The sequence below is a fragment of the Sphaerodactylus townsendi genome, linkage group LG01 (genome assembly GCF_021028975.2).
Source record: "Sphaerodactylus townsendi isolate TG3544 linkage group LG01, MPM_Stown_v2.3, whole genome shotgun sequence".
Lineage (NCBI taxonomy): Eukaryota > Metazoa > Chordata > Lepidosauria > Squamata > Sphaerodactylidae > Sphaerodactylus > Sphaerodactylus townsendi.
In genome coordinates this window covers 66,279,439-66,299,229 of record NC_059425.1, presented here as the reverse complement: position 1 = coordinate 66,299,229, position 19,791 = coordinate 66,279,439, and the positions used below count along the sequence as shown (strand labels likewise).

The following is a 19,791-nucleotide window of genomic DNA, read 5'->3' as shown; positions in this document are numbered from 1 at the left end:
TGCCTCATCCTGATTAGGCCCACAGTGCATTAGCACCATATGGTGTTGTCATCCCCCCCCGCAACATCCCCCCCAAGTTGTTTTTATACCTCGGTTTTTCTCTACTGTAAGGGGTTTCAAAGCGTCTTACCCCTTCCACTCCCACCGCAGACATCTCGTGAGACAGATGGGGCTGAGAGGTAACTCAATAGGCTTCATGTGGAGGACTGAGAGAGCCAACCTGGTTTACCACTGCTCATATGGCGGAATGGGGAATCAGAGGAACTGTAAGTCACTGGCATAATGCCCATTGGGCAAGGTGGGCAGCTGCCCAGGGCATCACCTTGTGGGGGGCATCAAAATGCTGGGTTCGTTTTGGGGTATTTTTAGTGGTTTTCCATTTTTGGCCTGCAGGGGGCGCAGTTTTTAGGCTAGCGGCACCACAATTTCAGCGTATCATCAGGAGATTGTCCTTATGCTACCCCCCAAGTTTGGTGAGATTTGGTTCAGGGAGTCCAAAGTTATGGACTCCCAAAGGGGGTGCCCCTATCCCCCATTGTTTCCAATGGGAGCTAATAGGAGATGAGGGCTACAGTTTTGAGGGGTCCCACATAACTTTGGCACAGGCCCCTAGAACAGCCAAACTGCACCAAACTTGGGGGGTATCATTGGGGAAGTCTCCTGATGAGACCCTGAAAGTTTTGAGACTGTGCATTCAGAAATGTGCTCCCCAGCCTGCAACCCCCATTGACAGCAATGCAGAAAACTCAATGCAGAACAAAGATTCTTGGGCAAATTTCAGGATGTTCTTGCAGGGAGGGCATTCTTGGATGAATCATCACCAAAATTTCAGGGTATCATCTGGAGACTGTCATGATGGCACCCCCAAAAGGGTATCCTTCTCCTTAGCAAAGAATGTGGGATGGGGTACCCCCTTTGAGGGTCCATAACTTTGGACCCCCTAAACCAAACTGCACCAAACATGGGGGGTCCCATCAGGACAGTTTCCAGATGAAATTTTGGTGCCAATACATCCAAAAACGTGCCCCCTTCAGGGACATCCCAGAAATTTGCCCAAGAATCTTTGTTCTGCATTGAGTTTTCTGTATGACTGTCAATGGGGGTTGCTGGCTGAGGGGGGCACATTTCTGAATGCACAGTCTCAAAACTTTCAGGGTCTCATCAGGAGACTGCCCTGATGATACCCCCCAGGTTTGGAGAACTTTGGTTCAGGGGGTCCAAAGTTATGGACCCTCCAAACTGTAGCCCCCATCTCCTATTAGCTCCCATTGGAAACAATGGGGGTTGGGGCACCCCCCCTTTGGGAGTCCATAACTTTGGACTCCTTGCACCCCCTGCAGGCACCAATGTCCTGGCGCAAAAAATTTTTGGTCGTGGTGGAGTGGCCACCCTGGGGGGGGGGCATCCAACTCAGGTTTTGCCCAGGGCTACAGTTTGCCCAGGGCTGCCTCGTTATGCCCCTGCTGTAAGTTACATTCAAGACAGACATTCCAAGCAGAATGAAAGCAGTTCAAATTTACATTTTCTGTCCTGAAAGCAAACATCTCAGATAAAATAATGTAACTGAGGGCCAAAAATAAATTTCAGATAACATCTGCTGCAGCACATCAAAATCTAACTAGTCCAGCATCTTCCTTCCAACACTGATCATTCGGATGCTCCTCAAAGCCTGTAATCAGGTCAGTGAGGTCAAAGGCTCTCCCTGTTGTGGACCAACTCCACCCTCCCAAGTAGCCATTGTGGACCAACAACATTGTGGACCAACAACAACTGCAACAGGTACAAAGGCCCATTTACCCATCCAGATTAATCACTGATGGACCTACAAGTATACCTTCCTTGAAGTTGGTAACCCCTTTTTAAAGCCATTGAACATAACTGCACTACTCGACAACAAGTCCCACACATTAATTATGCACTGCATAATGTACTTTTCCCTTTTTTGGCTGTCCTGATTCTACTGCTCCTCCAAGTTTTAATATTACAGAAAAGGAAGTTCTCTCACTTTCCTTTTTCTTAGATGTCTGTGTTTTATTCCCTACTAGTCATTGTTTATCAACACCACTAATCGCAAAGGTGGTCAAACCTTTGGATCTGGTGACTGAAGCTGTAAAACGGGCAAGATAGGTCTTTCTGCTAACCTGAAAAGAGGCGGAGGTGTGCAGAAAAAAACAAAAAGTGTTTTTTTTAAATAACAAGAAATGTTAGAAGCCCAAAAAGGATAAAAGGAACACCTACAGCTTAAAGCAACAGATTCTTTCTGTGGCTGTTGCTGGGCCATAGTATTTGCACGGAAATCCATGCAACAAACACAAGGCTAAGCCAGAATCAGGATCAGACTTTTACAGAACTTTGCTTTGGATTATGCATTATAATTCCTGACTGAAGCATTACATAAATCAGATAGAAATAGAGCCCACAATAGCCACTATCTCTCACAAGAGAGCTGCAAGCCAAAGTTGTAGAGAGTTGAAAATACCCCTTGTTTTAAGATTAGGAATAGGAAGATGGGGTAGTATTCTAATTATAATCTGTTCATGTTAAAAAAAACCTTCCTTATAAAGGAAAGTAGCACAGCAAACTAAAAACTGGCATAAAACATGTCCTACTGCTGTGGCTTGAATGGATATTGTCCATTCCATCATCTAGAGCTCTGCTACCTCATTCTCCCTTCAATCACCTGCATTCACGTACACTTTGTACAAATGCATGCTTCTGAATTTGATGATAAAATAATTGTCCAGCACCATCATAACTATACCTGCTCACGTTTGATTTTAGGATGGAATTAGCGTGAAAAGCTGTAATTGGGGATGTTACATTCCCCTATTAGCCACAAGATGGCGCGTTTCATTTAGGATGTGATCACAGGCACAGTTACTGAAAGTTTTGGAAAGAAGTATTTTAGCCATTATGTAATGCTGCTGCAACCAACTTGCTGATGCCAGCAGCTTGATATAGTGCCTGCATGAAACATACAGGGATGTGGAAAGTAACACTGTAAAAGGAAGGTGAGACTGATTATCCCTCTCTTTTTTTCTTTTTTAAAGTTGGCCAGATTTAGGAATGCCTTTACAGTCTTTCCCTGACCTGGATAGCCCAGGCTAACCCAATCTCCTCGGATGTCACAAACTAAGCAGGTTCAGCCTTGCCTAGCAACATCCAAGGAATACCAGGGTTGTGACTTGGAGGCAGGCAATGGCAAACCACCTCTGAACATCTCATGCCTTAAAAAACCTATGGGGTTGCCACAAATAATCTGAGTGCAAAAAAACAAAAAAACAAAACAAAAAGCAGCCTTTAAAGAACCATGACACATCATCCCCTTCCATTACAGGGCTATGCAGAGATTTGTAACTATATAATGGTAATCAGCCATTAGTTTTAAAAAGTTTCAAAGCCCCTATTTTGGGGAGGGATGGTTTCTAAAGAGGCGGGGGAAATGGCTGTATTGTGAGTGGGACGGAAAATATTTGAATTTTCGCATCCACATGGCAGCCCTACAAGATTTGCTGCAAACCACCCCCCCCCCCAAAAAAAAAAAAAAAAAACTTTGTAACAAACCAGGTTTGGAAAACATTCAAGAAAACCAGGGAAACCCTGAGAGTCATATCACAATGCTATGGGAAAGCAGGGGGAAAAACCCACTTCCCAACGGCACTGAACAAAAGGCAAATGAGCTGTCCAGAAGCAGCCTAAGAGGTAGAACTAAGACCTCCTGTACATCAATGTAAAGCAAATGCCATTTGGGATCTTACCCAAACTAGCAACCAAACAGAACTCTGGTTTTATGAGCCACTGCCTTGGCTAAAGCCATGATAGTCTTTTAAAATAACCCGATATTAACCCACCAACATTTAGCAGTTGAAGGGCGGTGCTAAAATTAATGGTCTTCTGCACTTTTTGATTGCTATTCACAAATTTGGGGACCATAAAGCATCAGTAGGCACAACATTCCCTCTGATCCAGCTCTGGAATTGCCAACTCCAGCCCTAGAACAAGTATGTCAAGGGAGAGGATGCAACAAAGTTGGAAGTATTTCCTCTCACATCACATCTCCCCCTCCAGGATTCTCTACATTCACTTGATCAAGTTAATTTCCCCATCCCCTTTTATTATTATTATTATATTTTTTAACAGTCTCAATAGCTCTCAGTAACTCCCCCCCCCATGCTTCCCTTGTTAGACCAGAGGAAACGTGGGTCCTATCCCTTCTGCCCACCCTACATGCTTCAGCTCACCATAAGAAACCAGCAGAGAAAAATAAATTCTTTTTTAAAGGATTTATTGGGAAAATAACAAATGGTATAAAACAAAATTTCACTCACTCACTGGGGTAAAAACACATGCATTCAAGGTTTCCTAGGATATAATTTAGAGGTGAAAGACAGAGAGAGAAGGGAGGGATATCAAAAGATTATATTTACCAGTCTTGTAGTGGATGTCCAGGAAACAGAGACCTAATGGCTCGGCTCTGGATGATCGACGCTGGAACAATATTATGTCCCGGGACAATATACCCTACTAAACTTTCCCTTCTCACTTAGACACAGTGTGAAACAGATTTTTCTCTGTGATACACCTCTGAAGATGCCAGCCACAGATGCAGGTAAAACGTTAGGAACAAAATCCACCAGATCATGGCCACACAGCCCGTAAAACCCACCAGAACCAGTTGAATCTGGTCGTGAAAGCCTTCAACAATACAGGTAACTGGCCGTTACAAAATAAGATGGTCACAAGGGGATGAGCCACAGGAAAGGTTAGACAAAAGAGAACTGGGTTCGCTCAGGTGTGCTATTGTTCATATTCAGATGCTGTTTCCTGAGTATGGGCAGGCATTAAGTTGTATGGGTGGGGTGGAGTCCTTGAGGCATTCTTGCCCACAAGTTCAGACAGTCCCAAGATGGAGTTTCTGAAAACAGACTCATTTCAGGGCACTGTTTTGCCAGTTTTGCCAAGGCAGCATTCCGGGAGAAAGACCACTCTTTCATCCTCCGCACTGCTACAGGTCTTAGGTTGGCTACACCCCCCACCCCCCCGAAGTGTTTACAATTTAAAAGTAGGAGACTGGCACAGAGAAATAAGAGCCATTAAACTCTTTCTCTTTGTGCCTTTCCCCACAATGAAAATGATCCCTCTTCCCAGTTACTTTTTTCCCCATGGGGAGAAAAAAATACTAATAATAAGTCTTCCCTTATAAGATACCTTGTGGATGGCAACTCTGGGCAAGGAAAATGTATGAAGGAAAGGATTGTATAGCCCTTCAATGCTCCCCCTTAAGTTGCAGCTACCACTTGTAAAACAGCAAGTCTGAAAAAATAATCATTACACATCTTGCCTTTGATGTCCAATATGTCTAACATTGCTTTTAGGGATCTATAAAACTTGTCTCTATTTCTGTAGAATTGTCCACTTTGCCTGCAAAAGCCGTCATTCACCTAAAAGTTGTAAGAAATTGTCTTCCAAACTGATTTCTCTGAATATACCCTGCACCACAGGGTTTAGCAAACTGATGCCTCAGCTACCCCCATGATAATATACAAATAAGTTGCATCAGAACACACATCCAGTTGAATATATAATGCTGTGCTGACAAACCTGCCAGACATTTGCATTCTGATGCATTCTGCCTCCAGACCCAGCCTCTTTTTTTCCTCCCCTTCGCCACCAAGTTGCACAAAAGGACCTTCAGCCTCCCCCTCACAACAGGTAGGAAATCTGTCAGAACTACATAAAAAAGAGGTTCAGAATAAATGTCTAATGCCAGTGAAACAATCTGCATTAGAATCAAACTGGAATCAATATGAAATACATTCCATAAATTTTTTAAAAAAATATGACTGAATTGGAATTTGTGACCCTAAGTAAGGCATTTCCCCCCAGAAATTTTGGTTAACCTTCTTGAAGCTCCAGAAATTCCTTCTGAATAAGAACAGTGCTTTGATCGAAGCCAGAAACCAGCTCTGCAAACTGCAAAGTCTGTGCTGGCCGTACAGCAATCCCTATCATACCATTCAAACTGCCAGCTGGTTACCAGAATACTAAAGAAAACTTCTAGCTTTTCTGTAACAATGCACACCTCTGCCATCCAGATAATGCAGAACAATTCTGTTTTGTTAAGTACCAATTATGCTTTTATCAACATAAGCAATTTTCAACGTTTCAATTTGGGAGGAGCACGATCAAGCCAGTGATGCAAGGTGGTTGACTCACAGAATAACATCCCTAAACACTGGCAGTGCACCACTCTAAGGCGGATTCCGCATGGGTCAAAAACAGTGGTGTGAAAATGGTGTAAACCCTTTTACACCGTTTTCACACTGCTGTATTTGGCCCATGCAGAATCCACCTAAGTGCCACTGTAAGGTCTGGTATTGCTCCAACTACCTGAGTTTGACTTGGGGGGGGGGGGGGGTGAGTGACAGAACATGAGAAAGCACTAAGGCATAGGTGTCAAACTCACGGCCCTCCAGATGTTATGGACTACAGTTCCCATCATTCCCTGCCAGCATGATCACCCCCTGGCAGGGATGATGGGAACTGTAGTCCATAACATCTGGAGGGCCGCGAGTTTGACACCTGTGCACTAAGGGCACTTTATCAGACAACAGTTTTGCTACACTGAATAGCCTTCTACAGAGACAAACACCATCACATATGAAATTGCATATTTCATTACAAAAGCAAGGGCTTTCCAATCCATTAATTCATGGAAAGATTATATGGATATACCATCTTGATACATTAACACACCTTTCAATGGGAGAATCATAGTAAGGATCAAAAAGTTGGTCAGTTGGAGAAATGACAGGTGTCCAAAATTGGGCACAAATTTTACACATTCAGCAAGGGCTGAACAATCATCAAGAAGAGGTTAACACTACTCAGAGCTCTGATTTTGAGCATTTATTTGTAGAGTTTCAAGAGGTACATTTGAAGAAGTGAATCATATGGTCAGAGAAAGCAGGACAAAACATACTTTATTGTACTTCAACATCAAAATACATGTAGAGTACATCAAGAACTGTGCCAATGAGAAGTTACCAAGTTAGTGAAATACTCCTTATACTAGAATGGTGATCTACTAAAGTTTATTCATCTGAGGCACAAGCACACTATTATTCAAGCATCCTGATTCAACTCAACTCCAATAAACAAATCTACATGTCTTCCTTCTAAGTTGCATATTAAAGCTGCTTAAAGATCAAGCGAACAGGGGTGCCCAAACTGTAACTCAAATGAGCAAAAACAATTCTACCTGAGCAGTGTGACTGGTACAACCATCGCTCCCCACTCCCCCACCACTACAGTTTGATAGTCACGTGTGAGAGGGGTGGCTTGTGAAAAGCATTTCTAAAGCTACTTGTGCAACTAGACTAGTGCAGTTAGGATTGTAGCTATGACTATTATTTTGTTCCAGATAAAATGATGCCCTGTTTGCATGCCTTGTTCATTCATAGGAACTTAATGCTAAAAGATCTTTTAGAGTCAGTTTTCACTAAGGCAAACACCTTGCCTATGAAATACCTGGTACTGTCAAGAAAAGTACAAAATTATGATTAAGACAGCTTTAGGTTTCCAAAAAAGAGAAAAAAGTATAACTTGGCAGGACATACTGATAAAATGTTTGGGCATCACTGATTGCAGAAGGTTTGCTCAGAAAAGCAAGATATCAATATTTTCACACAAGCAACTTCTATAGGAAGCACCAGGTAACCCAGCTACTGCCAGGTAAGCTTGTTGTGCTGGTGAAAACAGTAAAGGCACAGCACCACAATGGTACGATGCAACTAAGAGCTTTGACATGAGAAGCAGCATTTGAGGACAAGTCGTTGCCATTTTAAAAGATGCGGAGTTGATACCTGGCTGTATACACGACTCTACATGCTAGCATGCCCTTCTTCCTTATGGCTGGGTTTATTTTTTAATGCAAAGCTAAATGTTACAGAAAAGATTAAGTAGAAAAGTTGAAACTCTTTTAGAGGTCAGCCAGGAGATGAAAAATCTGCTTCAGCAAGAGTTAAATGCTCTTCCTCCATCACTACTAACATAAAAGCAACACAAGACTTAATAGCCATTCACTTACATAATAATATAAGTTACTACTGGAAAACAGAGAGAAGTTTTGCCCTGTTTTTTTAAAAAAGATATCAACACTAGTCATGTGGTTGAAAAGATGTTTAAATGAGGAATGACAACATATTTGGATAACAAAAATGAGACAGACAAGCACAAGCTCTGTACTACCAACAAACCCCAACAAGAATATGAATCAATGGCCAGCACAAACTGGACTAAACACTGGACCTTCAGGATTCGTCACAAAATCAGATCTCTTTTTAAACCAGCCAATCAGGTGATAGGTCTTACTAAAAACAAATTAAAATTAAAAACAAACATTGGAAAATAAATTAAAAGGCATCGCTAGAGTAAAAATTTCCTTCTGATGAAATAGGTTGTGGGGGGTTTTCTGCAAACTAAAATCCCACTGATTTCTCTTCTAAACAATACTTACTGTACTTACAGATGGTTCTTAACTACAACGGCTCACATATCTGAGAAAACAAAGTTACAGGATTCATACAATATTATCTCTGTAAACCTGAAGAGAAAGGGGACAAAACCAAGGAAAAACAGAAAAGGAACATTTCATCTGAATTTCTCTTTCCCTCTTGTAGTTCACGAATCCAACGCTGATGCTAAGGTGACAGTGTATGTAAGTAGATTTTTTTGTTGATTTTTCTCTTTAAGTTTTAACAGAGAAAGCCCCAAGACAAGGACATATCCATTCAGGAATTATCAGACGGAACATGCTCCTCGAAACCTTCACTCTCTCGGACCAAAGCTCTTTCCAAGATCACACGGCCTTCCTTATAGCGCTGGCTGTCTTCAGTGGCAAATTCATAGATCCAGCCTAGCTTGCTGTTGCAGTTCTTGCAGCTCACATCACGAACCATGTGGCGGCCAGTGAGCATCACCCGGTCCTGCACTTCACTGTACTGCAAATTTACCACCTAAGGAAAGACAAAGAAAAAAGATTAGGCATGCAGTTCAGCAGTTGGAGGTCTGATGTTTGCTGTCAGTAGATCACTATGGTATAGTTTCAATGGTGAGACTGCCAGGATTTGTCTAATTATTTGCTTAAGTTTTGAAAATGAGACATAGCTGTAGGTGATAAGATACAAATGAGGACAGAGTTCCTGCATTTTTAAAAAGCTACTTAAATGACCACTACATATACAACTTCTAGACAGAAAGAATATGGTAACCGACCATTGCTTTCAGCACATATATAGTCAAACAGTGAACTCAGTTTTGCTATCTGAAAGCCACATAGGTAACAATAGACTTGTTCTATGTACCCTTAGCTTCCCAATAAGGATAGTGGGTATATTCTTGTGTGCTGTCAAGTCACAGCTAATTTATGGCAACCATATAGGGTTTTCAAGGCAAGAGATGTTCAGAGGTGGTTTGCCATTGCCTGACTGTCATTCCTTCGAGGTTGTCTATCCAAACAAATACTTACCAGAGCCAACTCTCCTTAGCTTCTGAGATCTGACGAAATCAGGCTAGCTATCCAGGTACTAGGATAATGCTCCCATCCTAAGATGTTGTAGACAGTCTTTTCCCTTCAGGGTATTCCCTGTCCCAAAGATCCAGGGTACTGATTGTGTTGGTCAAGCACTGGATATTGAGAATTCAGGTACCATCAGGCTAGCGTACCAACAACCTAACACACCAGGGCAAAACCTGCTGAGGCTGTTGGGAGTCCCCCACACTGATTGTTCTGGGAGATGTGGGTTTTCTGTGGCTGTGGTTTGGTAGATCTTGTTCCTAATGTTTTGCCTGTATCTGTGGCTGACATCTTCAGAGGTTTATCATGGAGAGACAGACTTCTCTCTGTGATACACCTCTGAAGATGCCAGCCACAGATGCAGGGAAAACATTAGGAACAAGATCTACCAGACTACAGTCACGTAGCCTGGAAAACCCACAACAAGCAGTTGAATCCGGCCTTGAAAGCCTTCAACAATACACTGTTGTTGGAGATTTCAATGTCCATGCTGATATGACCTGATATCTTCCATGGCAATGATGGTACTCTCCCAATTTGTGTCAGATCCCTCGCACCAAGCAGGTCATACCCTGGACTTGATCTTTGGTATGGGGGTGGATATTGGCTCAATCTCTGTCAACAGTGTCATAGTCAGACCATTTCTTCCTGAAGGTTCATTTGAGAATGCCAGCCCCTCCCATAGTATATGGGAAGCAAGCCTATTTGTGCCAATGGTTCCAATGGGTTTCCAGAATTCTCTGTAGAATTTGATGCCTCCTGGCAATTTGTTAGATGACCTAGTAGAGAACTAATATAGCTGGCTCTCAGAAGCCATCAATGAGGTAACTCCCTGATGTCCTCTTTGCCCTCAGTGCAAACTAGCCCCTTGGTATATCTTGGCGCTACAGAGGAGAAAGCGGGAACTTGGATTACTAGAGCAAATTTGGTAGAAAACTCATGATGAAGAATTACTAAAAATCTGGGAGGCAATACGAAGGAGAATTAGTCCTCCAGCGTCCCCACTGATGTCACCCATAGAAGAATATTGTAACAGTAAGGTGATGGAAAATACTGATTTCGTAACTTATTAAGACATGACAGACGCCCAAGGAGAAATTAAATTTTGGCAAAGAGTAGAGATGAAGGTTAAAATAGATAAGTATTATATTTCCAAACAGATCCAAGATTGATAAAAAGGAAATCAACACAGGATAAGGGCAGAGTGTCATTTGTGATCTGAGTAGCAATGCAATCCAGGACAAAGTTTAGCAACATTTTTCTTCAATCCCCACTAACCTTGTTAAAAAGGAAGGCTCGTCCTGTAGCCCCTGTGAAACGGGTAGATATGAGCTCTGAGCGGTTAGTCAAGATTGTGTCACAGTTGGCACAGGAAAACAGCCGAGTGCCACCAATATGATCCAAGAAAATCCGACCCATTGTCAAAGTCTATTTGAGCGCTGAAAGCAGAGAGAGATGAGATCAGTATTAAAATTCATGTAATAAAACCTATTCCAGAAACTGGAGCAGTACGATACTGAGAAGCATTTCCTTGGACTGGAATAAACAGGAGGGTATTTGCTTGCTGTAGACAGGGCTTCTTAGTAGCACTTTGGAACTGTGTGAAATATTGACTAAACACCATCTGGAATAAGAATTTTAATATTTTACTGATGATGTTTACATTTAATTTTTAAAATATTGTTACCTTTTCCAGACTTTGTTAGCCACTTTGAGCCTATTGACCCAGGAAAGAGCAGAATATTATATCTAATAAAATAAAATTAAAATTAAATGAATTAGATATTTTTAGGAAGAGTTGAATAAGTATTCTGTATTTTGCATCAGGGTAGTGGGCTAAACTTGCTATACTACCCTGGACAATTCTGAACATTTTCATTCGACATTAGTCATTTGAATTATATATCATACATGATGAATTGATGATGTAAAAAAATGCACATGAAGTTGAGGCACTGGGGCACTTGAATAAATAAGTGTTATCTAAGCCTCCGAAATAGCAGCTGCCTGTACTGCTGGGACAGTAGCGGTAAAACAACTCAATGACAGGGGCATAGACTTATCAGTACTGTATGCCACCTGATGTAAAACCAGGCTAGGATAATGTGATTATTTCCCTACATTCTAATGGAAGGGAGGAGTAGGGTACTTTACTATTATAGAAGGCTGTAAATGTACCAGATTCATATACCGTATATACTCGTGTGTAAGTTGAGTTTTTCAGCACATTTTTTGTGCTGAAAAATCCCCCCTTAACTTATACACGAGTCAGCTGAATTTTAAAAAATATTTTAGGGTTTTTACTTTGTCGGCCTCCAGGGGGCACAGTTTTTAAGCTAGCAGCACCAAAATTTCAGGATATCATCAGGTGACACTTCTGATGATACCACCCAAGTTTGGCAAAGTTTGGTTCAAGGGGTCCAAAGTTATGGACTCCCAAAGAGGGTGCCCCATCCCCCATTGTTTCCAAACGGAGCTAATAGTAGATGGGGCTACATTTTGAGGGTCCATAACACAGTAGTTTCAAGCATATGTTAATCATCATAGGGAACAAGATAGACTGTTGAAAACCACAAACCAAAAGCCAAGGGCCAAAAGCATCCACCACTGTCTTTTGGAATTTGCCCTCCGCAGAGGGTTGGGGGCCAGTCCTACAATGAGACCTATCCCAGTTAGGTTAACTAGTTGCATATCATAATTAGTATATACAACTAAGTTGGGCCTGCTAGTACAATTTGAACTGAGAGGCAGTTACAGGTGGTTGGTTCACAGATTTCCAGATGCTGCAGATTAACTTCAAGATTTAACAATTACTACAGGCCAGGAACCAAGCGATATCCTTTGAGCATTTCTCTGACTCCCAAAATATTTTCCAACACTCTTACGCTGCACACATCACATTCACTCTACATCAAGATAGTTTCTGATTCTTACAACTGAAACTTTATTGCCTCATCAAAAATGAAATCAGATTACTGTTGGCATGTAAAAGCAAAGTCTATATTTAACTGTTAAAAACTGAATCCATGACTATCAGACGCACAGATGATTTAGGATCAAGCAGCCTGGAGTCAACGGTCACTTTCCCCACAGAAAAAAGCATTTTCCTTTGAAAGAACAGTGGTTTGCATTGATCTTTTTACAGAACACAAAAGATCACGTGCTACCACCAAGTTTGCATGTGCTTCTATTAGGGTCCCAGGTATTAGGAAAACCACAAAACATACTGGATCCAGCCCCTAATGTCAGGATGCATTATCCTGTACATTATACTTCTACATTATGCCCTCTTAAAGCATAACTTAGGGCGATTTTGCACTTGAGAATTGACATAGGATCGACTCATCAGGCTGAAAAGAGTCGACCTATGTCAATCCCTCGTAGCTTCCCACAGCAGCCGAGGTTGTCCTGCCGGAGCCAAGTTCAGCGGGCGGGATCACCTCGGCACGTCATTCACTCGTCGTGCCTGATTGGCTGCTGCGTTCGGGCAGGAATGCGAACGTGCGTCCCTTTCCCCCCTCATTTTTTTAACGTTACAGCTATGTAGCGTTGATTGGGCGAAACGGTACTGTGAAGGAAAAATGTTGCCATTTTGTTGCTATGAGCAGCGTGCAATCTACCCTTCGTTGCTGCCCATGGTCGTCAGTGTTATGCGGAAGCGGGGGGGAAAGGCACACTTTTTGTTGGCGCAAGTCTTCCGTTCTGCGCATGCCCAAAACGTTTGTCTGTGATTGGTTGAACTGGCGAATCGACCCAACAAAGATTCCCCACTTCGCTTGAGTTCAACCTAGCTTCGCCGGTGTACCCCACCCTGGAGGTGGAGTCGAAAATTTAATGGCAGAATGGAGCAGAGCAGGACGAACCCACATCGGATTCACCAGATGTGGGGAACATTTGGGTTGAACATACATCAAACTTGAGTTCACACGGTAAGTGCGAAATCGCCCCCAGAAGAAAAGAAACAGAACAGCAACTCAGAATTCTAACATCCTTCATGCTGCACAGAAGAATACAAGCAGCCTGCTCTGGTCACCAGCAAATATTCTTACTAACACTGGTGTGGGGGAAGTGAGACACTAGCTAAGATACAGAATTAGATGTTACCAAAAAACTATGAATAGTAGAGCTATCTACATTCCTCAAAACAAAAGTTGCTATTTATAATCCTGGTAAGCTCCCTGTACAAGAAGATCTTGTAATTGAAATTCAAATCTGAAAACTAACCTTGTGTCAGGCCCCTTCCGCACATGCAAAATAATGTGTTTTTAAACCACTTTCACAACTGTTTGCAAGTGGATTTTGCCATTCCGCACAGCTTCAAAGAGCACTGAAAGCAGTTTGAAAGTGCATTATTCTGCATGTGCGGAATGAGCCTCAGAGACAAGTGAGTAAGGCAAGCTTTTCTATCACCACTCTAGGAAAGCAAGTATGTTTGACTGAAATATTAGTAACTACTGGACATTCCCAGTCTAACTTTTTATGGTGAAATAATCAACACAGTCACTGGTTAGATTTGGAGCTCATAAACATGAAGCTAAACTGAACAATACTTTAAAACAAACAATCAAGATCTACCCTGCAGAAATAATTCATTCCAAGAAAAAAAAATCCAAGTTGCGTTGTGAATTTCCTTTTGCTTTATACTGTCACTTTCATTTTTAAATAGGCTATATCGAAAAATGATGCAAACAACCTATTATTAAGCTGAACTATTTGAACACGGCAATTTTAGTATTCAAGTCTGGGAGAACTTTTAGAAATTCAAAGCTTATGTAAATTCTCAGGACAACCGATTATTTTTGTATACCTCCCCTTAAACATATATTGTTTTCCTAGAACTGAATAAGACTTTTAGAATAAAAAAAACCACCCATATATTTCAAACATGATATGGAGGCAGACATTGGCAAACCACCTTCAAACGTCTCTTGCCGTGAAACCCTACCAGAGTTGCCAGAAGGCAATAAAATAAAATAACATTACTTTGAACATGTTATTGGTGGTGGCACTGTCCGTTGCTCTAATTTGTCATTCTTTTTTCTTCGTAAAATTGAGGTAATTTTTTAAAAAACAGAACACCAGACTCCTTGTAATTACAGTATTTTAGTGACAAGTTTGTTCAAGCAACATAACCACTTAGAAGACAGAAAAGGGATGAAAGATACATTAAGCTAGATGCAAACTCCCTTATCACTTAAAGTCAACTACAGGGGAAAAAACATCTGAAGAGTTATTTTCAGCTTGGTGTACTTAAAAAGAAAAAGGTCAGTCCTAAACAGTGCAGTCTTGATTTAAGATTATACACTGCAAATCTGAATCATTTCCTCAAGTACTTATCCTGTGAAGCTAGGCATTTTCTGCAGGGCTGTCCCTAAACACTGTTCAGAGGCTTCTATTTGCACCTAATAAGACAGTTCTCCTTAGGAACACCCACCTCATTTTGAATTGTAGATGTATTTTAAATAGGATTTTTTAAAATGAAAGCAGGATGAGGGCCATGAACTTCAACATCTTAACTGCATTGCTCAAACTATGACAACTACTTTTTCCAGTAGTAGTGCACATGTTTTGCATACAGGAGATGTCAGCTAGATTTCAGCCACCTCAGGTTGGCAGGGTATATAAAAATCATTTTAAATTTCAGCTATAATTAGTTTCTCTTAAATTTAGCTTGGTTTGCAATGAAATTGAACTTAATCCAAACAATACTTTCACTGAACCTAAAAATAGGTTTTGTCTTTATTAGCCAAGCATACTAACTTACTTTTCTGGTCCCTTGGTTAAAGAACAAAACCACGCCACTTAAAATACTACACATAAAAGCACCCAGAATGGGCACAGCTGCCAGGATGGTGCTGCATTACACTCTTCTGTGATACATGGTGGCAGGGGCTTATGGGAATTGTAGTCCACAAACATCTGGAGCGCTGCAGGTTGCAGACCCCTGCGCTAGAACAGTGGTTCCTAACCTGAGATATGGGTATCCCCAGGGATATATGCCAGAGCATTTGGGACTACACATGAAAATTATGTAACGGGTTTATAATATGGGGATACAATTTTAGGGAAATGGTTTGCCAAGAGGTACCTGAGTGAAAAAAGGTTGGGAACCATTGCTCTAGAACAGGGGTAGGGAACCTGCGGCTCTCCAGATGTTCAGGAACTACAATTCCCATCAGCCCCTACCAGCATGGCCAATTGGCCATGCTGACAGAGGCTGATGGGAATTGTAGTTCCTGAACATCTGGAGAGCCGCAGGTTCCCTACCCCTGCTCTAGAAGACATGTATTCCTTGCAAATAAAGAAATAAAAATTTACCTATGTGAAGGAAAGTTTTCACCATATCTGCAGTCCTCCAAGTTTGTCATTTAAAAAGCATCACAGTTTAAGGTTAGTTTGGCAAATGTGGTACCATTTGAATAGTTCAAGCAGATAACATCATGCTTCACTTACAAACAAATACACTCTGAACAGTTTTACTGTCGCTTTCATGATAGTATCATGCTAATTATTAATAAATCCTAATAGTTACATTAACTTTTGTGAATATTATATACTTTTGTTAATATTTTGTGTCTGCCATAACAGGACGTTTTTATGCAATTTTGCTTCATCACTCAATAAAAACTGGGAGAGCTAGGGAGAATTACAATATCATCAAAGCGACACTTGACTGCCCACTTAGAAATAAGTGATGCTCAAAGTAGTGGGACTGACTTCTGAGTAAATATGCATGATTGTACTGATGTGACAAAAACTTTCAAGAGTAATCTTCATGCAAATGAACACATTTAAGGCTCTGAGAAGCATCTGATTTAAAAATTGGCATTTGGGTTCTTAAAATTAAAAGTAGTCTCCTAAGCAAGCACCAGGTCATTACTGATTCACAAGGTGATGTCACATCATGATGTTTACTATGTTTACAGGTTGCTATTGCCTTATTTGGGTTCTTACTAAACTAGAATGTCTAGTCTTTTGAAGCCTTTACTTATTTAGAGTATTTAAGCCCTGATTCTTTGATTCCCCACTCCTCCACCTGAGTGGCAGAGACTTATCTGGTGAGCCAGATGTGTTTCTGCACTCCTACATTCCTGGTGGGTGTCCCTGGGCTAGTCATAGTGATTCTTTCACCAGTACTGGTACCCAAAGCAGTTTACAAATCTTTACAAATTATTTTAAACAAAATTATAGTGATTTTTAAAAGACAAAGTAGAATCAGGATACCAGGCTACAGTGCATTTATATCACCACTGGAATATGTTATCATGTCATTTGATTTCCAGGGAAGAGGCATATAATTTGTTGCCCCCCCCCCTTTGTTCAGTGGCTTTCTTCTCCTGTGCAATATGTGAAATATGTATACATATTTTTGCATGTATACATATGTACATATTTCACATATTACATAGGTATTATGCATGATTCAACACATCTTCCAAGCCCCATGACAAACTGTATTCAAAAGTCTCTCAAGTGTGAAAAAGAAATCAAGGTGACCACAAATCTAAGTTTAATTAAATACTAAAGTGACTGAACTATGCAATCTATTAAAGAAGAAACCAGGATTTCCCAGGACTAATTAGCGAATTACTGGAATACTTGCATTTAGGGACACTTCTACAGCATACAGCAAAATATCTGCTTATTTCCAGATCTTCGGATGGCACAAGAAGAATTTCTCGGTCTAGGAAGACAAAGGGCTTTATTGGAGATTGGGTTGAATCCCTGTATTTAGGGAAGCTGTTTATTTAGTGATTTCTGAAGAAATGGCATATAGTAGCTATGAAGGCACTGAGCTTTGAACTGGAGAGCATCCACTTCAAAACTCACCCCTGAAACTGTACAGGGAGACAGGCCTCCAACAAGCTTTAAATAGTACTGAAAAGTCAAGTTTTTAAAAATAAATCTATTTTTGCAAAATTTATTTTGTTGTGTAGGGAGAGTCATCCATTCTAAGGTAGATTTTTATGGAACCATCCATGGAAGTCACTAAAGAGTTCAACATTAATAGAACCAAACATAGTTCATGAATGTGATCCTATATAAAAGACTGAACATTGTACAAAAAGAGAAGGAAAGAAAAAAGATGCTCGACAGCTCAAAACAATTTTAAGATGATGATAGAGAGCCAGTGTGGTGTAGTGGTTAAGAGTAGGTGGACTCTAATATGAAGAACCGGGTTTGATTCCCCACTCCTCCACCTGAGTGGCAGAGACTTATCTGGTGAGCCAGATGTGTTTCTGCACTCCTACATTCCTGGTGGGTGTCCCTGGGCTAGTCATAGTTCTCTTAGAATTCTCTCAGCCCCGCCTACCTCACAAGGTGTCTGTTGTGGGGACAGAAAAGAGCTTGTAAGCCACCTTGAGTCGCCTTACAGGAGAAAGGTGGGGTATAAATCCAAGCTCTTCTTCTTCTATATTAAGCTTGCAGTGGTCCATGACTTTAGCAATTTCTTTATGCTATTAAGATGTTCCAGCTGGTAATAACGATTCATCATTCATTAGTTTAAGAATGGGGGAGGGGAGTTTGAAACTAAGACAGCTTATGCGAGATTGTCACAAACAACAAATGCTGAATGCGTGCCAAGTCACATTGCAAAGGGAAAAATGCGGGGGGGGGGGACTTATGGTAGTGTTGGTGTCACTTGGTGCAGCTGTACTGATAGCAGCAGAAAACTCCTCTCAGCGCAGCTGCTTCTCCCCCCGACAGAGCAGAGGAACATCCAGTCCTACCCCGATCGTTATACACGACTGGGAGCACGCCAGTCACATGGTCCTGAGCCATCCAATCAACAAAGGCTCTGCCCATGTCTGGCTTGAGAAGGAGGCTCTCCCAGAAGCACCAACAACAAATAAGAGGAAACAGCTGACGAGAAACGAAGACCTGTGGGGGCCCCGAGTCGGTGGCACCTCCGGGAAGGAGAGCAACAGATCCCGCAACCCCTCCCCTCCCCGACACCAGGGCTAAGTTCCTTCCTTACCGACATCTCAGCAGTATAAACGCCTATTACAGGAGGTCGCTCCGCGCCTGCATAAACAAAAGGAAGTGGCGGCACGACTCAGCAAACTATTGTTAGGGAGGGGAGGACGGCGTTAATGGGGTCAGGATGGGGCCTCAGAGCTGGGAAGCCGGGAAAGAGATCTTTGGAAACAAGCAGGAGGCAGATTTAGGATCTCGGGATCATTAGGTGGAGGGCAGCAAGTCAGAGAGAAACCGGAAGCAGAGGCAAAGTTGCCGATTAGCTTGCGCTTGTTGTCAAAACACACCCCTCCCCAACAAGGCTGCCAGGAGGAGGAGGAGGAGGGGGAAGAGGGGGCGAAGGAGGCCCGACGAAACCGGGGTGGTGGAGGAGAGGAGCTGCTGCGGCGGCGGTCTGGCCCTCGCTGCGCTTCCGCAGGGAAGGGGTGGTCTCCTGCTGTTTTGATTTGCAAGGCAGAGTAGGGTCGGCGAATTGGGTTATTGTGATGATGATGAAGGAAATATTGAGGGGGGGGGGCGCGTAGGATGATGTCAAGGGTGGGGGAGTGGGCGACGGCGCTGCGAGCGTTACTGTGCCATGTTGTGCGATCGCGAGGACGGGGAGTTGCGCAGCTGCGGGGGGTCCGGGTGGCGGCGTATGTGGCGGTGGGCGGGCAGCGCACAAAGACAACACGGGCAGGCGCCACAAAAATGGGGTCGCGGGCGGCGAGGGGAGAAGAGGGGGCTCCGAGGCAGGTGAGACCGGCTGGGTAGGGCAGCCTTTGCAAGGGCCGCTTCAGTCATCCGCCTCCCCACCCACGATGAGGTGCCAGAAAGAGCCCTTTTACCTGCGGGCTGGCGGCGACCTGCACCGAGGAAGCGCAAACGAGGGGAAACGGCCTCCGTCTCCTCTTGCTGGGCGACTCCGGCGTCTCTCTATCGGCTCCCCAACTCAGCTGAGGGACTCACTCCGAGTCCCTCTTTCTCCGCCCCCGGCGTGACTCCGCCTCTCTCTTCCCAAACCCCGCCTCCAGTGGCGTCACTCCTCGCCTGTGACACCCTTCGCCCGCACGCGCCACGCCCCCTGGCCCTCGCGGACAAACAATCAGGCCACGTGGGGGAAAGGGCGGGCCGCAGAGGGGCAGGCGGCCGGGCTTGTTGCGATTTGTGAAGGGGTTCGGCTTCGCGGGCTCTCTCGCGGTCGCAGGAGTTTGTGTCGTTCCCAGACGTCTGCAACGTGTCATTGTATCCGAGTG

General features: G+C 42.8%; 1 protein-coding gene across 3 annotated transcripts; it reads right to left on the bottom strand.

The window, feature by feature from the left end:
- Nucleotides 1–6,894: 6,894 nt before the first annotated feature.
- Nucleotides 6,895–19,551, bottom strand: YPEL5 (yippee like 5). 3 transcript variants are annotated; one of them, XM_048510702.1, is made up of 5 exons: nucleotides 19,384–19,551; nucleotides 18,558–18,604; nucleotides 17,181–17,261; nucleotides 10,856–11,016; nucleotides 6,895–9,017 (listed from the first exon to the last, which is right to left on the bottom strand). In XM_048510702.1, exons 4-5 carry the CDS (start codon nucleotides 10,994–10,996, stop codon nucleotides 8,793–8,795), a joined length of 366 nt encoding a protein of 121 aa, XP_048366659.1. In that variant the 5' UTR covers nucleotides 10,997–11,016; nucleotides 17,181–17,261; nucleotides 18,558–18,604; nucleotides 19,384–19,551; the 3' UTR covers nucleotides 6,895–8,792. The 3 variants fall into 3 exon arrangements, with proteins under 3 accessions (XP_048366659.1, XP_048366578.1, XP_048366490.1); XM_048510621.1 differs by lacking the exon at nucleotides 18,558–18,604; XM_048510533.1 differs by lacking the exons at nucleotides 17,181–17,261; nucleotides 18,558–18,604.
- Nucleotides 19,552–19,791: the final 240 nt, after the last annotated feature.